The sequence below is a fragment of the Dendropsophus ebraccatus genome, chromosome 4 (assembly GCF_027789765.1).
Source record: "Dendropsophus ebraccatus isolate aDenEbr1 chromosome 4, aDenEbr1.pat, whole genome shotgun sequence".
NCBI classification, from domain to species: Eukaryota; Metazoa; Chordata; class Amphibia; order Anura; family Hylidae; genus Dendropsophus; species Dendropsophus ebraccatus.
The window spans coordinates 151,242,100-151,261,119 of NC_091457.1; the positions used below are offsets into that span (position 1 = coordinate 151,242,100).

General features: G+C 42.1%; 1 protein-coding gene across 5 annotated transcripts in view; it reads right to left on the reverse strand.

Annotated features, from left to right (window-relative positions):
• Positions 1 to 19,020, reverse strand: part of KCNT2 (potassium sodium-activated channel subfamily T member 2) — a 389,104-nt gene that overhangs the window by 58,957 nt on the left and 311,127 nt on the right. For all 5 annotated transcript variants that reach the window (XM_069968986.1, XM_069968985.1, XM_069968983.1 and 2 more), the window contains exon 21: positions 18,502 to 18,636. In XM_069968986.1, the coding sequence (XP_069825087.1) occupies positions 18,502 to 18,636 (135 nt within the window). The remainder of the gene's footprint in view (positions 1 to 18,501; positions 18,637 to 19,020) is intronic.

Here is a 19,020-nt window from a genome sequence, read left to right on the forward strand (position 1 = left end):
AAAACAAGAATTTTGTATTTTTTTTTTATTTATTTGCACTATTATATATACTTTACTGATAAAATCATCTAACACTGTAGCTTGTCAAAGAGTATATTATCCGCCTTATGTACTACGGTAATGGAAAGCAAATATATACGTGTTGACCTTAGAACTTTCGTTTATTTTCAGGAGTTAGGCTATGTTCATATAGTGTATGACACCGGTTGTTCCGTGACCCGGTCGGGTCACCAAACGGCCAGTGTCAGATAAGATTATCCTAGCCGGTACTGCAGTACCGTCCGGATGACCTTTAGCGCCGCTGAGTTCTAATGCGGGCACATCAGTGTACGCCCGCATCCGATCCCCCTACTGCACACAATGGAGCGTGCGGCCGGAGCCACACGCTTCATTGTATACACGGACAGGTTCTCTGCGGCCGCTATTCAATGAATAGCGGCCGCAGAAAACTGACATGTCAGTTTTTTGTGGCACTGCTAGAGATCCCGTCTGGAGCATATACTATGGGGGAGATTTATCAAAGGGTGTAAAATTTAGACTGGTGCAAACTGACCACAGCAACCAATCACTGCTCAGCTTCCAGCTCTGGTGAAAGGAAAGAGGAGCTATGATTGGTCGCTCCGGCCGGGATTCCATAGTCAGTAACGTATATTTTCGTATTAATCACACCCGTTGTTGCAATCAGCAACAATGGCCGCACTTTAAGGAAAATATACGTTGTGTGAACATAGCCTAAGACATTATTTTCAGTAAATGAAATTATTAACAATCATGTAAGGAATCATCTAGGCTACCAAAAGGAGGAAAGAAAATGTGACCTTTAAAAAAAATAGGAAGAAGCCAGTATGTATAAAATTTGGGTGCAATTACTACCCAGATGGTTAATTAATATTCATTATATTACAGAGAAAGAAAAGAACTTAAAAAATAGATTTTACCAGTTCATTTCCATTTTCATTAACACCCCCCCCCCAAAAAAAAAAAAATATAAACAAAATTTTATATATATATATATATATATATATATATATATATATATATATACTGTATATACACACACACACACACACACACAAACTATATATATTTGTATAAGTATTGAATGCAATTTATTTTTGTCAGTTGTGTACTGTAACTTGGCTTTATGGTTCTAATAACTACATAATGCTGCAGTAAATCTCTTTTACATTTAAACATTGACTTTTTCTTATTTTACTTCAGACCTGCTGAGATTTCCTTCTGGAATGTTCTGCTTAAATATAAAGAAGTCGTGGAAAGTCTAGATTTTTGTAAATCATTCTGAGGCTTCACAAAATTTTTTATTACATGAACATTGTCCATTTATTTTCAGATTGTCCCCTTGAGGTTTGTTTACCTTACGTTAACTCTCTTTATTTCTAAGCAAGCCGACATTTTCAACAATTGTATATTGTTAAGGAATGACGCCATCCCAAAGCTAAATAATTTCTGATCGAAGGCTCCATAAATTATATGAAACTGAGCAGAAGACTGAATAACTTTTACTGGCCCCCGTGTAGTAGGCCTAAAAATTAGCAGCTGTATTTCTTGTTGCTTCTTTTCCCATATGGCAGTAAGGAAATAGGAGCTCTCTTAAGGCATGGGATTTGATTTATGCAACTTTGATTAAATAATGGATTTTTTTTTTAATGTTTAAAGGGAAACTATCAGCAGGTTAAATAAATCCAACCTGCTGATAGCCTTCTATAGCGCCCAGGAAGCTGAGGAGGAAGGTATGTCTCTTACTTTCCTCCTCTGCGTTAATCCTGCGCTGTTAGTCGACAAAATCTTCAGCCGGGATCACTGTTAGAGCACTGCCCCACCCCCACAGTGTCATCTGGCCCACCCGCTCTATTGATAATCAATGAAGCAGGTGGGACAGATTATCAATGGAGTAGAGGGATGACGCTGTGGGGGCGGAGCAGTGCTCCTAACAGTGGCCCGGCAGAAGATCGTGCCGACAGTGCCGGACCGATGCTGAGGAGGAGGGTAAGAGATACGAAACGTCTCAGATTTTGGGTGGAATAAACATCACTTGTGATTTCATCCTTGGAGTGCTGCAATTTCTTTGTTTTGTATCCTGGCACTTTTGGTCCGTCAAGTGCAGACCCCTTTGATGCACCGTTTTTTCATTGATTAAGGAGTGCTGCAGGACCTGCTTTTGGACTTTAATGGAAGAGATAATTCAATGAAAGGTTGCAACACAGGATACTCCAGATGGTGGATAAGCAGCCCCAAGTTCCAAAGAAATTCAAACTGTCCTGCCAGCTCAGGGTGCAACAGTGTCAGCTCCCTGCACCGGTGGGAGACACAAGAGGACCCCACCGCTGACACAGAGAAATAAAAAATCTAGATTGAAGTTTGCCAAAATCATCTTGTGGACAGATGAGACCAAAATAGAGCTTTTTGGTAAAGTACATAATTTTACTGTTTACCAACAATGGAATGACACCTGCAAAGAAAAGAACACAGTACCTACAGCTAAATATGGTGGAGGTTCAAAAATGTTTTAGGGTTGTTTTGTGGTTTCTGGCACTGGGTTACTTTGACTTTGTGCAAGGCATTATGAAATCTGATAACTGGACCAGCTGGTTGCTAGGGGCACATCTGCTGCGTCCCTAGTATCTCTCACCACAGCCAGGGCTTGCATCATCCCCCAGCCAGACGGCCCAGGTGCTCTGCATTATGGTGACTGGTTGCTGGCTGATTTTGGCTTGACTTTCGACTATCCCCCCGACTTCTGATTTTGAACCGTGAAGACGAAAAGATTCTGACCCAGCTAGTTGGCCCTGTTCATATTATGTTTTTGTTTTTTTTGTCTAGTCTCCGTTTTGCGTTCCACTTATAACAATGTGGCAGGTGCTAGCGTTAGGGCTTCACTCATCCTGTGTTCTGCCTGACGCATACTTCAAAAAGCACACAGTAATGGGTGGGTAAACAGTGCTGAAGAGTACCAAAGTGGGCAGCACTGAGTCCAGATCGAAATCCCATTGAACACCTGTGTAGAGATCTTAAAATTGTGATAAGGCACCCTTCAAGTATGAGAGAAAAACAAAGAGTGGTCCAAATTTCCAGTTGAGAGGTCTAAGAAGTGACTCATGGTTATATGAACCAATTTATTTCAGTTATTTCTTCCAAAGGGCATGCAACCAAATATTAAGCTGAGGGTGCCATTTAATCTGTCCGGCCCATTTTTGGAGTTTTGTATAAAATCATATACATTTTTTTTTTTCTTAGTGTTTTTTTGTGATCTTCCAATACAACAAAGTAAATAAGGCATGCATAATTGCAATCATTTTCTGGGAGAAATACATCATTTTCTGGAAAAATTTCAGGGGTGCCAACATTTACGGACATGACTACGTTTTGTAATGAATGTACTTATGTTTGTTCTACAGGTTTAAATTACTGTAATCCAGATAAGAAAAATAACTTTCAAAGTGTTGTTGTTTTTTTTTTAACTTTCAAAGGTTCTCTAATAGACACAGAATAAAAGAATATTTACTCGCATTGTCTCAAAACCAATTTTTTTCCCTTTTTTCCTGCTGGATTCTCAGCTCGGTGGCTTTCAACTCTTTAAAACTTTCACACTCTGAAATAATAAGGTGCGAGGAACCTTGCTGGTGGGGGAAACGGAGATGAAATCATTGCTTGTGTTAGGAGATGAGGGGCTAAGTGGATTTGATGTTTTTGAAACTTTCCTGACCTATGTTACCCGGATACCGACAGCTGTTATGCTTTCTACAATACCCCGGATGCAGGAAGTTAGGAACCGTGATTGCCAGGTAAGATAGAGAATCACGGTTTCTAATGTATTGAAGGTTTCAAGAATTCTTGGTCAACGACTGCTGAAATAGACACACAATTCAAGAGTTTGAGCTATAACTTGATAGAAAATATATATTGGCAAGTTGTAGAGAACAAAGGGATGTGTACAGAAGGCAGGATATAGCCAATTTACCATAAGTGGATAATAATTAGACAGTTAGCAAAATCTGTGCTATAGGAAAAAAATGAGCGTCACTCTACATCTGTAAGGGATTGTTGGAATAAACCATGCATTTTATGCCTTCATTTGACTCAACAGATGCCCGTGTACGTCATCAACTAAATGGCTGCACATTAGGATGTACATTAGGATTTTATCTCTCTAACACTTTGAATATGGCTTCTTTTTCATGCCAGAAATACAATATTCCGATTCTGTGGATTACATAGGAAGCACTGTTTTGTGTGAAAGAAACATGCCAAAACCCCACGTACATCATTCTAGCAAATTGAGGTTGCCATTACATGGTCATCTGTGTCCTATACATAATTTTGCATCACAATATTGCTTTAGGGTTTTCCTTGCCTATAATGACTCTTGGCATTTCCATTTGCTTCCTCCCTTGCTTCTCATTTCTGCCTTCCCTGCTGTATTAGGATGACAGGCACCGGCTGCTTTTCATTTAAAGGGAAACTGTCACAGGCTTTATGCTGAAGAGCCAAGGGTAGCATGAAACACATATCGACCCCTTCATTACAATGAGCTATGACTCTCCTAGATGCTGCAGGGTTTTATTTAAATCATAATTATAACTTAGAATTGAGAACAGGCAAAATGTTAAAAAGGCCGACCCTCGATCGCCTACAGCCTATTTTTTTTTATAGGGAAATACCTGTCAATCAAGCCCAGTTATATCATTTTATTTGTATAGCGGGAGAGAGCTGTCAATCAAGCTTAGCTTCTGTGATTCAATCAAAGCTCAATCAAGCCTCTCTGACTTTTAACCTGACTTATCCTTAAAGTGGTACTGTCACTTCCCTTACTCTCATTTCATCAGTGGACAGTGCCACCAAGGTGGGGCTTAACAGCAGCTGGGCCCCACCTCCTCGCTGTGGCGAGGGGCTCAACATCGATGAAGCTCCGCCTAGGTGACACTGCCCACTGATGAAAGGAAGTGATTTTAGAGCAGAAAGAAGACGCAGACAAGTTTTATACAGGTTTATATCAAACCTGCAGCATTAAAGCTTGTGGATCGTGCAGAGAACCACATACTGTATAGAGTAAGGTGGGGGGGGGGCAGTATCACTTTTAAAGGAAACTATCATCAGGTTTGATGGATCTAGCCTGGCGATAGTTCCCATTTGTGCATGGAGTGCTAATGATGAAGGTAAGATGCCTACCTTCATCCTCTGGGCTTTTCCGTGGAATTTGTAGTTTAAGGCTATGTGCACACTTAGTATGAGACCGGCCATTCCATGACCCGGCCCGCGCGCCTGCATCTGAACTTCCCACTGCACACTATGGATTGTGTGGCCGGAGCCGCTCGCTCCATAGTGTGCACTGACAGGGTTTTCTGCAGCCACTATTCACTGAATATTCACTGACATGTCAGTTTTCTACTGTGCCGCTAGGGATCCCGGCCGGGGTGTATACCATGTGTATACACTCTGGACAGGATTCACTCGGCCTGCAGTACAATGTAAGTTCCATACAAACCACGGCTATTTTTGCAACAGCCGTGATTAGTAAGTAACTTATGTTATGTAAACATGGCCTAATAGTAAGGGTGATTGGAACACTGGGGGAGCGGCTACTGCCCCCAGAGCACCTATCCACCCCTGGCAAACCCTCACCTTCTAATGATTATCAGTGGAGCAGGCTGGCTGCGGGCGGAGCGGTGCTCTGGGTTTTTTTAGCTCCACCCCCAGTGCTCCAAACGGCCTTTCTGGTCACAGGATTAAATTACAAATTGCACCGAAATGTGCAAAAGGGAGATATCAGCAGATTAGATTTGTCTTTAACTATGATTTCTCTAAAATGCCAAAATATTTCACAGCAATTTATAGATCACTGGCAGATTAAATACTTCTATACATTTTGGCTCTGTATATTACTCATGTGGCTGAATAAAATTATTTATTTTTATTTTTTTTTATTTCTACTTTTGTGCTTCATTACCACCAGTCTCAGGAATAACCTACTGCTGTAGATGTGTAAAATATAATTACAAAAATATAATAATAATAATAATAATAATAATAATAATAATAATAATAATAGTTGTTGTTGTTATTATTATTATTGGAATAATATGTATTTATATAGGGTAAACATATTCTGTAGCACTTTACAATTCTGAGGGTAGATATATACACAAAATAGACAAAATATAACGATTGGAGTCATGGATCCAATGAACCACCACTAGCGATGGTGTAAACGGCACCAGGGAGCGGAGTCTAAGGGGCCTCTGGTCTTCACCAGAGCCTGCTGTAAGGTGCATCAGGTGACCCCCACATCGCTACCATTGGCTTGGCTTGCTAGCAGACATGGGCATGGTGCAGCTGGATACAGGCAGGAAGGTAGGCAGGAAGGCACACCGGAACACAGCAGGACTCATGGCTGGAACCAGGGCAGCAGTCATGAGCAACAGGAAATGGGAACACACTCGGGGGAGCATGCAGAGGCTCAAACAAGGAAGCCTGGTGCATGCGCTCTTAGGGCAGTTTATTATTTTCAATCACGCTCTCCCCAAGCATTTTTGCTAAATAGTCCCTTGCATAGACATCTCCTTTAAGGACAATGCAGCAAGCTAAGGGATGTATGAACAAGTTAAAAAAGATTATTTTTTTTTGCAAAAGCGAATTATAAATATTGAGCATGCTCAAATTTACGCAATTTCGGCCATTGTTTTCTACTCATGGTCAATTTCCTATTGCTGCATACAAAATATAGGTGTATTTTTTCACTCAAAATGACGTCTGTATTCTGGTATTGTTTTACTTTGTGTGAACATAGGCTAGTTTTCACAATCCAAGTATTCTGTTTCATAATTACATAGTTATAGCACTCTAATTTCAGAAGTTTTGCAGTATTGGCTTATTTTATAGCCAACGTTTTTAAACCTTTGTATGTGTTACGTGGGATATCTTTGGAAAAGTAATGTTCCTAAACTGCTGTGTTGTCAACACTAGAATGCAATACATTTAGCATATATATGTCCTCTCAGGTGCCTCACTCTAGTTTTGTAGTGAACGGCTGTTCAGAATTCTAAAACTAAAGTCAATAGGGAGCCATCTATATCCTTGTTACTTGTCACAGTATGTGGGAGAGATACTAGAATATCTGCAAGAAGATGTAGAAATCACTTACGAAAAAGCTTCTACTAACTTTACAAAAAATGTTAACAGGCCACCTCGATAATATTCCTGAAGACATTAAAGGAGTTCTCCACTTTTTCTATTAAAAGGGTCTCATGAGAAAAGTCTCGAGATGAGCGAACCTCAAGTTTATCTTGTATCCATGATTTCTTGGCAGCCTTTGGGCTGCATCCAAATTTTTTAGCCACAGGTAATCAAATGCCAAAATTTCGAATTCGGCCAAATTTGAGTAAACCAAAGGTTCGCTCATTTATACAAAGCACCCCATCAATCAGGTGCACTCTGTGGAATAACCTAGCAGTAGTTCCTCAATTTCCCTGTAATTTCCTTGTAACACCACTGCAGGGGAAAATAAGAATAACACAGTGCCTTGAAATCAGTGGTCTGCCTATATTAATACAGGAGTAGTTTGTTCTACTCCCATATACTTTTTTTTACAAATTCACAGCTTACAGTAGTTGTTTTCATTGGTCCATTGGCTCAGTTTACTGTGTAGTTGCCACACCTGGTTACTATACTGTAGCTCAGCTGCAGTTACACATCACTGGCACTAGACAGTGAATGGAGCCAGCAGCTTCCAATCCTGTTCACTGGTTAGCGTTGGTGTCGAACAGCTGATTAACGCGAGTACCAGATATTGGCATCCTGTCGATCAGTGATTGATGACAGACATCAATTTGTTTTGCCCGGAAAAAACAAACAAACTTTAAATAAGAGATACACTAGAGAGGTCTGTGTTGGACTGCTATATTCAGAAGCATTACAAGTTAAAGAGGTTTTCTGGGAAAATTTACTTCTGGAGCCTGGTCACCGTATTGGGCCCCAGATTCTTTGTTATGTTAGAGCTGTTGATATGGCACATGACCTGCGGCTCTATTCATTCCTATGGAGGTGCTGGAAACAGGTGTAAAGCATGAAAAAACCCACACCTGCTCCGAAGGTATAGATTTTTGTGTAAGCCCTGGGACAGTAAATACAGCCTGGCAAATGGGGCGCAGGCTAATTTAAAACCACTGTGCGATTACGTCAGTTTTAATAAATGTCCCTCTAAGTGTTTTTTTGGTGGAGTTTACCTAAAAGAGTTAACAATTCTTTGGGGCGGATGGCGGAGGGCAGGGCGAGCGGCGGGATGCAATCCGTGAGAATTCCGTAGTGTGAACGCACCCTAATACTATTTATTTATGTTTTTCAAGAAAGGGCAATTGGCCTTGGCCATTGTGTTTGCGGCAAAGAGGGAAGAAACTCTGCCTACTTCAAGAGCTCTCCAGATCCCTTCTGTGAATAAGATCTACATGTTCATATATGTACTTTGAATAATATGATAATCATGTGTGTGACTAATGTGCACACGTTTCCTCTGTTTTTCGGTCTTTGAATCATCATGTAAGGTAATCTTGCCCTGTCTGGACTTGTATACTAGAAGCAGCCTCATACCAAGGGGAATCTGGCTGAATTTCATTTTAATCCTTTCCATCATTTATCTTTCCACGCAGGTTCCTCAGTCATTCTCCCATGCCTAATAATAATGTAATCTATTTAGGGATTCTATTATGAACATGGATACATAATATGGAAATGTTTTGGAATCTAATTTGAAGTGCGATAATTAAACGAAACATTGCAGTAATATAATCTGTGTTTTGTTGTTCCATATTTCAGGTTATTCAGTGCATTGAACTGCGAGCTTTATGTGATAATAAAAATGCTGTTCATCCGAACGCCATCAATCTGTATTATTACTGTTATAATGCAGCAAAGATAGGAGGCGTTATTGGGTGAGAGACTAATAAAATGATTGACAGTAAAAAAGAAAAAAAGAAAATACAGAATTTACTACTTTTCTACAAGAGACACAATACCGACATAAAGTTTAATGAAGAAGATAAATAAGGATAATTGCAAAAAAAAAAAAAAATCTACGAAGATTTATCTGTGTTTTGGCAAAACATCTGTCTATGTAGAATAATACTTGTTTTCTGAACTCATGAAAGAGTAGAGAACCAATGCGGACCCCTCCTGCTTCTTTACATCCCCTCACTCCAAATACTAAAACAAAAAAGTGCATAAGCTTGGCGGCCGGCAATTGGTAATGTTACAATCGCTAGAGTTGAAATAAATTGAAACTACATTGCAAATGTTAATATTTAGTCCCTTGAGGCACTTGCTGGTATATGTACAGACAAAAATGAACACACTAGATGAGTTACTTTCTATTGGGTAATTTTACTTAAAGAAGATGTCTGGCCATTTTTAAAATCTGGCAGCCAGCAGGGGGGAATTTGATCAGGAGTTGGAACTTATTTCTCCTCATGGCCGTGGTGAGTGGCGGGGCTGGCCTCAGTACTAGAGATGATTGGACAGAGGAAAATATTAGGTTCTATAGAACTCGAACCTTGTTGAACCTTCCACAATTGATTCCCGATGCCTTCCCGTTCCGTGGGGAAGGAGGAGACAGCCCGGGTACCGCCTGGAATTCAGGGATACAGCCTATAACCTAGGCTGAATCCCGGGATTCCAGGCAGTACCAGGGCTGTCTCCTCCTTCCCCACGGACCGGGAAGGCATCGGGAATCAAATGCGGAAGGATCGACAAGGATCGAGTTCTATAGAACCTAAGATTTTCCGATGTTTTATCATCTCTACTCAGGACCACTGCCGGAAGGCATTTTCCCCTGAGTTGTAATGACGTCACAACTTAACACTTTCCCGCACGAGGACGTAACTGTACGTCCTCACGCGGGTGGGGGGCGTTCAGAGCTGGGGCGCGGCGACCCCGCTCAGAACCGCCGCGGTCCCGGGTGCCGCATGTAGCTCGGGGCCGCGGCTATTAGCGGGCGTGATCCGATCACTGTGCCGGCTAATTAAGTCTTCAGATGCAGCTGTCAAAGTTGACAGCTGCATCTGAAGAATTCAGAGCAGCTCTTCCCTGGTGTCTAGTGGGGAGATCGCTCCCCCGTGACGTTGTCACGGAGGAGCAATCTCCCTTACTGATGCTGGACGGGGTCTGCGCCGTAATGGCGCTGATCCTGGCTCGGCATTTGGTTGCTTCCGGCTGCAACAGCCAAAAGCAAACGAGTGCCGATCTCATTGATAGCATAGATCACTCAGCATAGATCTGAACCCCATGGGGGCTTCTAGTATAAGTGTAAAAGTTAAAAATAAAGTGTCATTATTAATAAAAAGCCCCCTCCCTTAATAAAAGTCAGAATCACCCCCATTTTCCTATTTTATAAATAAAAATAAATAAATAAACAAACATGTTTGCTATCGACGTGTGCGTAATCGGCCAAAAAATTTATCAACTACATTCCTGATCTCCCACGGTAAACGGCGCTGTAAGGGCTGCGGCGGCGTCCCGCGCTCCGGACCGCCGCCGTTCCCCCTCACCTTGTTCTGCAGCCGCCGATGTCCACATGCAGGGACCCGGCGCTGCTGCGACTTCGGCCCCCGGGGGACGTCTCACCTCGCCCCGCTCCCGTCCGTCGCTGTGCCGGCCGGCGCGCGCGGCCCCGCCTCCAAGGGCGCGCGCACGCCGGCTGTCTCAGAGTTAAAGAGGCAGTCTGCCCCTAATTGGTTCTTGCACTATCACACTCTCCTATAAATTCCAGCCTGCCCCACCACAGGTGTTGGAGCCTCTACATGCTTCCCATAGTGGTTGGCCCAGCCCCCTGTTGTTCCTGACCTTAGTCCTTGTTCTTTGTTCCTAGTTCCTGTCCGCTGACCCGGTCCCTAGCCCCTGTCCGCTGCTTAACTCATTGTTCCTGAGTACTGTCTGCCACCTGCGGTTATGCCTACAGACCTCTGCCTGCACTATCTTCTGCCTACTGCTCCTGCCACGCGTCGCCTGCTGTCACTAGCAACCAAGCCAGGGGTAGCAGGGGGTCACCTGCCGCAGCAAGCCCATCCCGCCTTGCGGCGGGCTCTGGTGAAAACCAGCGGCCCCTTAGACTCCGCTCCCTGGTGCAGTTAGTGCCATCGCTAGTGACGGTTCAGTGGATCCACGACTCCAGGCGTTACAGGCGCAAGCACGAAAAAATCCCAAAGTCCAAAATTGCACATTTTTGGTTGCATCAAATCCAGAAAAAATTTAATAAAAAGCGTTCAAAAAGTCACATATGCGCAGTCAAGTTCCCGATAGAAAGAACACATCATGGTGCAAACAATGACACCACACACAGCCCCATAGACCAAAGGATAAAAGCGCTATAAGCCTGGGAATGGAGCGATTTTAAGGAACATACAGTATATTTGTTAACAATGGTTTGAATTTTTTACAGGCCATCAGATACAATAAAAGTTATACATGTTACATATCGTTGTAATCGTAAAAACTTGAGGAACATAAATAACATGTCAGTTTTTCCATAGGACACACAGCGTAAAAACAAAGCCCCCCATCAATTTCTTTGCGCATATATTTTTTTTTCTGATTTTGCAGCATATTTTATGCAAAAATTCAGTCATTGCAAAGTAAAATTAGTGACGCAAAAAATAAGGGCTCATGTGGGTTTGTAGGTGTAAAAATGCAAGTGCTATGGCCTTTTAAGCACAAGGAGGAAAAAACGAAAACGCAAAAATGAAAATTAGCCTTGTCCTGAAGGGGTTAAAGGAAAATGCCTGTCCTGGCTAATGGACTGGCCGCTCAGCCAATCAGTGACTGGAGCAACGTCCCGCCCCAGTCATTCGAGAGCCTGGCGATGGTCCTAAGGCCTGTCCGCAGAATGGAGACACACAGCTAAATGAGTTCCAACAAGTGGCACTTGTGATGGCAAATGGCAGCTGGTATTTAAGGTGTTGTTCAGTCAGGACCTATTTTTCTAGAATGCCTATGGGACGAAGGGGTACCTCCCTAGCCCCCTAGGCTGCCCCCCACATACCACTGCTCCAGTACTCAATGTGTGGCTGCTTTTGGGTTCTGAAATGTGATGTTGCAGGTGGCCTGATGAGCCATTAAGCGTCTTTTGCAGTGTCTCATCTCTGCCACGGACTGGCTGAGCGGACGTGCAATGCCATAGACTCGGAAACCCATAATTGGCCGCACACCATGAACTTAAGCAGTTGAATGCTGACGGCATTGTGGGAACCATGAAGGTAAGTAGATGTTATTTTTCCTTTCAAGTTAGGATCAGGGTGGTCCTTGGGTCCAAAGAAGTCATGGTCCTGGGGCTGTAATCACGCCTCTCTGGGCCTAATTCACAGCTCAGTTCCTTTGGTTAGTCACAGAGGGGCAGGTACGCGTGGCCAGGCCTGTCCTTGTGTAACCAACCAAAGGATGTGATCTGAGTCAGGCCCAGAGAGGCAGTGCTACAGCTAAGTACAGCCGTAGGACCATGACTACTTTGAATCCAAGTACCGCCCTTATGCCTAGTTGAAGGAATTAGTATACATCATAGGGGGTTAATAAAGTGAGTTTGCAGGGCTTTGCAGGCATGGACTGTGGAAACACATATGCTTTTACACTATGTTAGGGGCTTTATTAGCAATGTTTATTAGGGTGAGTCTTGGGGTGATCGATTCTTTTTAAAGCCTGTTGATTGGCTGCTCAGTAGTTATATTTAGTATTTGAATGCTGGATCCAAACATGGACTTCCGTGATAAAGTCTGAATTCAGGTCTGGGCACCCAAACACACAAATTCTGTCACGGATCCAGACTTTTCAGTCCAGGGTGTCATCATTAGTCTTTTTTTTGTTGTTTTTCTTTCCTGACACATTTAAATCAACTTTTCTTTTCATTATTTTAATCTTGTAAATTTGTTAAGATTTTAATAGTATTATCTTAATTAAGTTAACTAAAAAGGAAAAACATATAGATAGATATTCAAAATTTAAATATAAAATGTCAAAAGGGCAGCATAAATTATTCAGGAATTTCTTTCGAAGTGATTAGAATAGGTAAAAAAAATAAAAATAAAAAAATAAAAACTAGGAAAAACTAAAAGCTGACACTGCTGGAAATGTAGCTCCAGGTATCTCAGGTAGCTCAGCAGGTCTCATTTATCTAAACTGTCTAACATAAAAAGTGGACTTGTTTAGTCTAGAAGCGCTGTTACTGGGATTGATTCCTGATACTAAAATGCATGACTTCCTTTAGGTTATCTGCTTTCCAAAAATATATTGGGTTTGAATTTAAAGTCAACTTTATTTTTTTTTTTTAATCTATGTTATTCAGAAGGTGTCACTACTTTTAAATGTGTCGGTTAAAACCACATTTGTAACATTGTAAAGATGTGTATGATAGAGACTAGGGGTGATTCACTTAAATTACGTTAAAATTAGTAAACCTTTACTTTAAGGCTGTGTTCACACAACATAATTTTTAAGTAACAAACGGACGCTGATTGCGATGAAATCAGTGTCCTTTCAAAACAATTGCACCCGCACAGCATAATGTTAACACCCATTCTTTAGAACGAACATTAAAATAATGTACCTGTCTATTATTTCCGGATGCTGTTCACTGAATAATAGCTGTTCACACAATGTAATGTGCGGCGGCCGCACATTGCATTGAAGTAATTAGTTAATTGATTTGCGGACAGACCGGATGGTATCTGCAAATCAATAATAAAAATAGAACGTTCCTGCAGCCGATACAGACTTATTGGCTGCAGAAACATCATAAATGCTGCCTGGCAAACGGCAGTTTAACAGCGTCCGCTGTTAGCGCTGTTAAATGTACTGTGAACATCACCTTAGGTGATGTTCACACAGTAAAGTCAAAGCAAAATACATTTTATTAGAGTATCAAATTTCATCTGTGTATGGAACTGAAAAAAAATAAAAGAAATACTGGCTATTCAGAGTGGAAAGCCAGGCGGTTAAAGGGGAACTCTAGGTAGAGGTTAAAAAAAACTGCTGCAGAAGCTAATATCATTACTTATCTGTCTTTTCCAGTTTTAAAATTACAAAAAATTCATTTGTTCTGTATTTTGTGGCTGTACTTCCTGGTTGAGCAGTTGTACACAGTACTACAGGTTCCAGAATACAATGCTTTCCCTCAGCTGTTCATCACAGTCCCTCACCCTGCCCAATTCCCGCCCAAAGCTGTTGCAGAACATCTAGGCTCTGTTTACACATTGCAGTTTCATTGTGTTACTGAATTAATTACAGTACTTTATCATCTCATTGTGTTCCCAGCTGCACAGCCCACTATATCCTCTACCTGTAACACCACACAGCGCATTGTATTCTCTACCTGTAACACCACACAGCACGCTGTATTCTCTACTTGTAACACCACACAGCACACTGTATTCTCTACCTGTAACACCACACAGCATACTGTATTCTCTACCTGTAACACCGCATAGCACGCTGTATTCTCTACCTATAACACCACACAGCACGCTGTATTCCCTACCTGTAACACCACACAGCACGCTGTATTCTCTACCTGTAACACCACACAGCACGCTGTATTCTCTACCTGTAACACCACACAGCACACAGTTACTACCTGTAACACCACACAGCACGCTGTATTCTCTACCTGTAACACCACACAGCACGCTGTATTCTCTACCTGTAACACCACACAGCACGCTGTATTCTCTACCTGTAACACAACACAGCACGCTGTATTCTGTACCTGTAACACCACACAGCACGCTGTATTCTCTACTTGTAACACCACACAGCACACTTTATTCTCTACCTGTAACACCACACAGCATACTGTATTCTCTACCTGTAACACCGCATAGCACGCTGTATTCTCTACCTATAACACCACACAGCACGCTGTATTCCCTACCTGTAACACCACACAGCACGCTGTATTCTCTACCTGTAACACCACACAGCATGCTGTATTCTCTACCTGTAACACCACACAGCACACTGTATTCTCTACCTGTAACACCACACAGCACGCTGTATTCTCTACCTGTAACACCACACAGCACGCTGTATTCTCTACCTGTAACACAACACAGCACGCTGTATTCTCTACCTGTAACACAACACAGCACGCTGTATTCTGTACCTGTAACACCACACAGCACACTGTATTCTCTACCTATAACACCACACAGCACGCTGTATTCTCTACTTGTAACACCACACAGTACACTTTATTCTCTACCTGTAACACCACACAGCATACTGTATTCTCTACCTGTAACACCGCATAGCACGCTGTATTCTCTACCTATAACACCACACAGCACGCTGTATTCCCTACCTGTAACACCACACAGCACGCTGTATTCTCCACCTGTAACACCACACAACACGCTGTATTCTCTACCTGTAACACCACACAGCACACTGTATTCTCTACCTATAACACCACACAGCACACTGTATTCTCTACCTGTAACATCACACAGCACACTGTATTCTCTACCTGTAACATCACACAGCACACTGTATTCTCTACCTGTAACACCACACAGCACACTGTATTCTCTACCTGTAACACCACACAGCACGCTGTATTCTCTACCTGTAACACCACATAGCACGCTGTATTCTCTACCTGTAACACAACACAGCACGCTGTATTCTCTACCTGTAACACCACACAGCACACTGTATTCTCTACCTGTAACACTACACAGCACGCTGTATTTTCTACCTGTAACACCACACAGCACACTGTATTCTCTACCTGTAACACCACACTGCACACTGTATTCTCTACCTGTAACACCACACAACATGCTGTATTCTCTACTTGTAACACCACACAGCACACTGTATTCTCTACCTGTAACACCACACAGTGCTATATTCTCTACCTGTAACACCACACAGCACGCTGTATTCTCTACCTGTAACACCACACAGCACACTGTATTCTCTACCTGTAACACCACACAACATGCTGTATTCTCTACTTGTAACACCACACAGCACACTGTATACTCTACCTGTAACACCACACTGCAAACTGTATACTCTACTTGTTACACCACACAGCACACTGTATTCTCTACCTGTAACACCACACAGCACACTGTATTCTCTACCTGTAACACCACACAACATGCTGTATTCTCTACTTGTAACACCACACAGCACACTGTATTCTCTACCTGTAACACCACACAGTGCTATATTCTCTACCTGTAACACCACACAGCACGCTGTATTCTCTACCTGTAACACCACACAGCACGCTGTATTCTCTACCTGTAACACCACACAGCACTGTATTCTCTACCTGTAACACCACCCAGCACGCTGTATTCTCTACCTGTAACACCACACAGCACGCTATATTCTCTACCTGTAACACCACACAGCGCGCTGTATTCTCTACCTGTAACACCACACAGCACGCTATATTCTCTACCTGTAACACCACACAGCGCGCTGTATTCTCTACCTGTAACACCACACAGCGCGCTGTATTCTCTACCTGTAACACCACACAGCACGCTGTATTCTCTACCTGAAACACCACACAGCACGCTGTATTCTCTACCTGTAACACCACACAGCACGCTATATTCTCTACCTGTAACACCACACAGCGCGCTGTATTCTCTACCTGTAACACCACACAGCACACTGTATTCTCTACCTGTAACACCACACAGCACCCTGTATTCTCTACCTGTAACACCACAGAGCACACTGTATTCTCTACCTGTAACACCACACAACATGCTGTATTCTCTACCTGTAACACCACACAGCGCGCTGTATTCTCTACCTGTAACACCACACAGCGCGCTGTATTCTCTACCTGTAACACCACACAGCACGCTGTATTCTCTACCTGAAACACCACACAGCACGCTGTATTCTCTACCTGTAACACCACACAGCACGCTATATTCTCTACCTGTAACACCACACAGCGCGCTGTATTCTCTACCTGTAACACCACACAGCACACTGTATTCTCTACCTGTAACACCACACAGCACCCTGTATTCTCTACCTGTAACACCACAGAGCACACTGTATTCTCTACCTGTAACACCACACAACATGCTGTATTCTCTACCTGTAACACCACACAGCACACTGTATTCTCTACCTGTAACACCACACAGCACACTGTATTCTCTACCTGTAACACCACACAGCACACTGTACTCTCTACCTGTAACACCACACAGTATAGTGTATTCTCTACCTGTAACACCACACAGCACGCTGTATTCTCTACCTGTAACGCCACACAGCACACTGTATTCTCTACCTGTAACACCACCCAGCACGCTGTATTCTCTACCTGTAACACCACACAGCACGCTATATTCTCTACCTGTAACACCACACAGCACCCTGTATTCTCTACCTGTAACACCACAGAGCACACTGTATTCTCTACCTGTAACACCACACAACATGCTGTATTCTCTACCTGTAACACCACACAGCACACTGTATTCTCTACCTGTAACACCACACAGCACACTGTACTCTCTACCTGTAACACCACACAGTATAGTGTATTCTCTACCTGTAACACCACACAGCACGCTGTATTCTCTACCTGTAACGCCACACAGCACACTGTATTCTCTACCTGTAACACCACACAGCATGCTGTATTCTCTACCTGTAACACAACACAGCACGCTGTATTCTCTACCTGTAACACCACACAGCACACTGTATTCTCTACCTGTAACACCACACAGCGCGCTGTATTCTCTACCTGTAATACCACACAGCACTGTATTCTCTACCTGTAACACCACACAGCACGCTGTATTCTCTACCTGTAACACCACACAGCACAGTGTATTCTCTACCTGTAGCACCACACAGCACACTGTATTCTCTACCTGTAAGTACTTTTAATTAAAAAAAAAAAGTTTTCCTTACCTGGGGCTCCCCTGTAAAGGTTCAATATTCAAAAGTGTATATTATATTGCAATATCTTTTTTTCCCCTGCTTAGTTTCCAAATCTGATTTGCATATTTGGAAGCCACATCATACTTTACTCTTTTCTCAGCTCCTTATGGAGAAGCTTCTGTAGCTTTTGCTAAGGGAAATAATCCTTTCTTATTTTAAAGCAAAGATTCAAGACAGGCTTTAACATCAACAGGGAGTAGATATCTTATAGATGTAAAAGTTTTCAAAAGAAAAAAAAACAAAACAAAAAAACAAATCAAAAGTGTTTGATATGGAACAATTAGATGCTTTCGAAATAATAATTTAGCTTCTCTTTTATTTTTGCCCTAGTTTGTTAATTATAGGACTCTATAGTGCAAAGTACTGCAGTATATATATATATATATATATATATATATATATATATATATATTCACAGATAGATAGATAGATAGATAGATAGATAGATAGATAGATAGTATTACTTTATAATAGACAAATTATGAATGCACAGTACAAATAAAGAATTAGACTTACCTAAAAAGTGTCTGGACATTGACTATTGTCTTTGCATCTGCCATGTAGTCTTCTTCGGCACTCATAGTGCTTTCCTTGTCCACAACCACCATGTTTGCTGCAAATGTTACTCCACACTTTAGCAAGTCATCTAGGCTTTTGAAAACACAAAAATGACTTAATGGCCCTATATATGCAGTATATATAGCAAACACGCAAAGGAAACAGATTATATATATATATATATATATATATATATATATATATATATATATATATAATTTTTTTTTAAAGCATGCAAAAATAAAGGGTTTTTACATATAATAACTACCCCCTTCCTGCTGATGGACGTGCCGGCATGTCCACTTTAACCCACTGTTTCCACATATGGACATGGTGACACTTCCATGGATGAAGTTGTGCTTGTGTCATCCACAGCGGGTCCCATTTGTCAATCATAGTCGGGCACCTGCCACAACTATTGGGACCAGAATCCCATCTGCTTTTGATTGTCAACCCTATAGATGCTGCGGTCAGTGC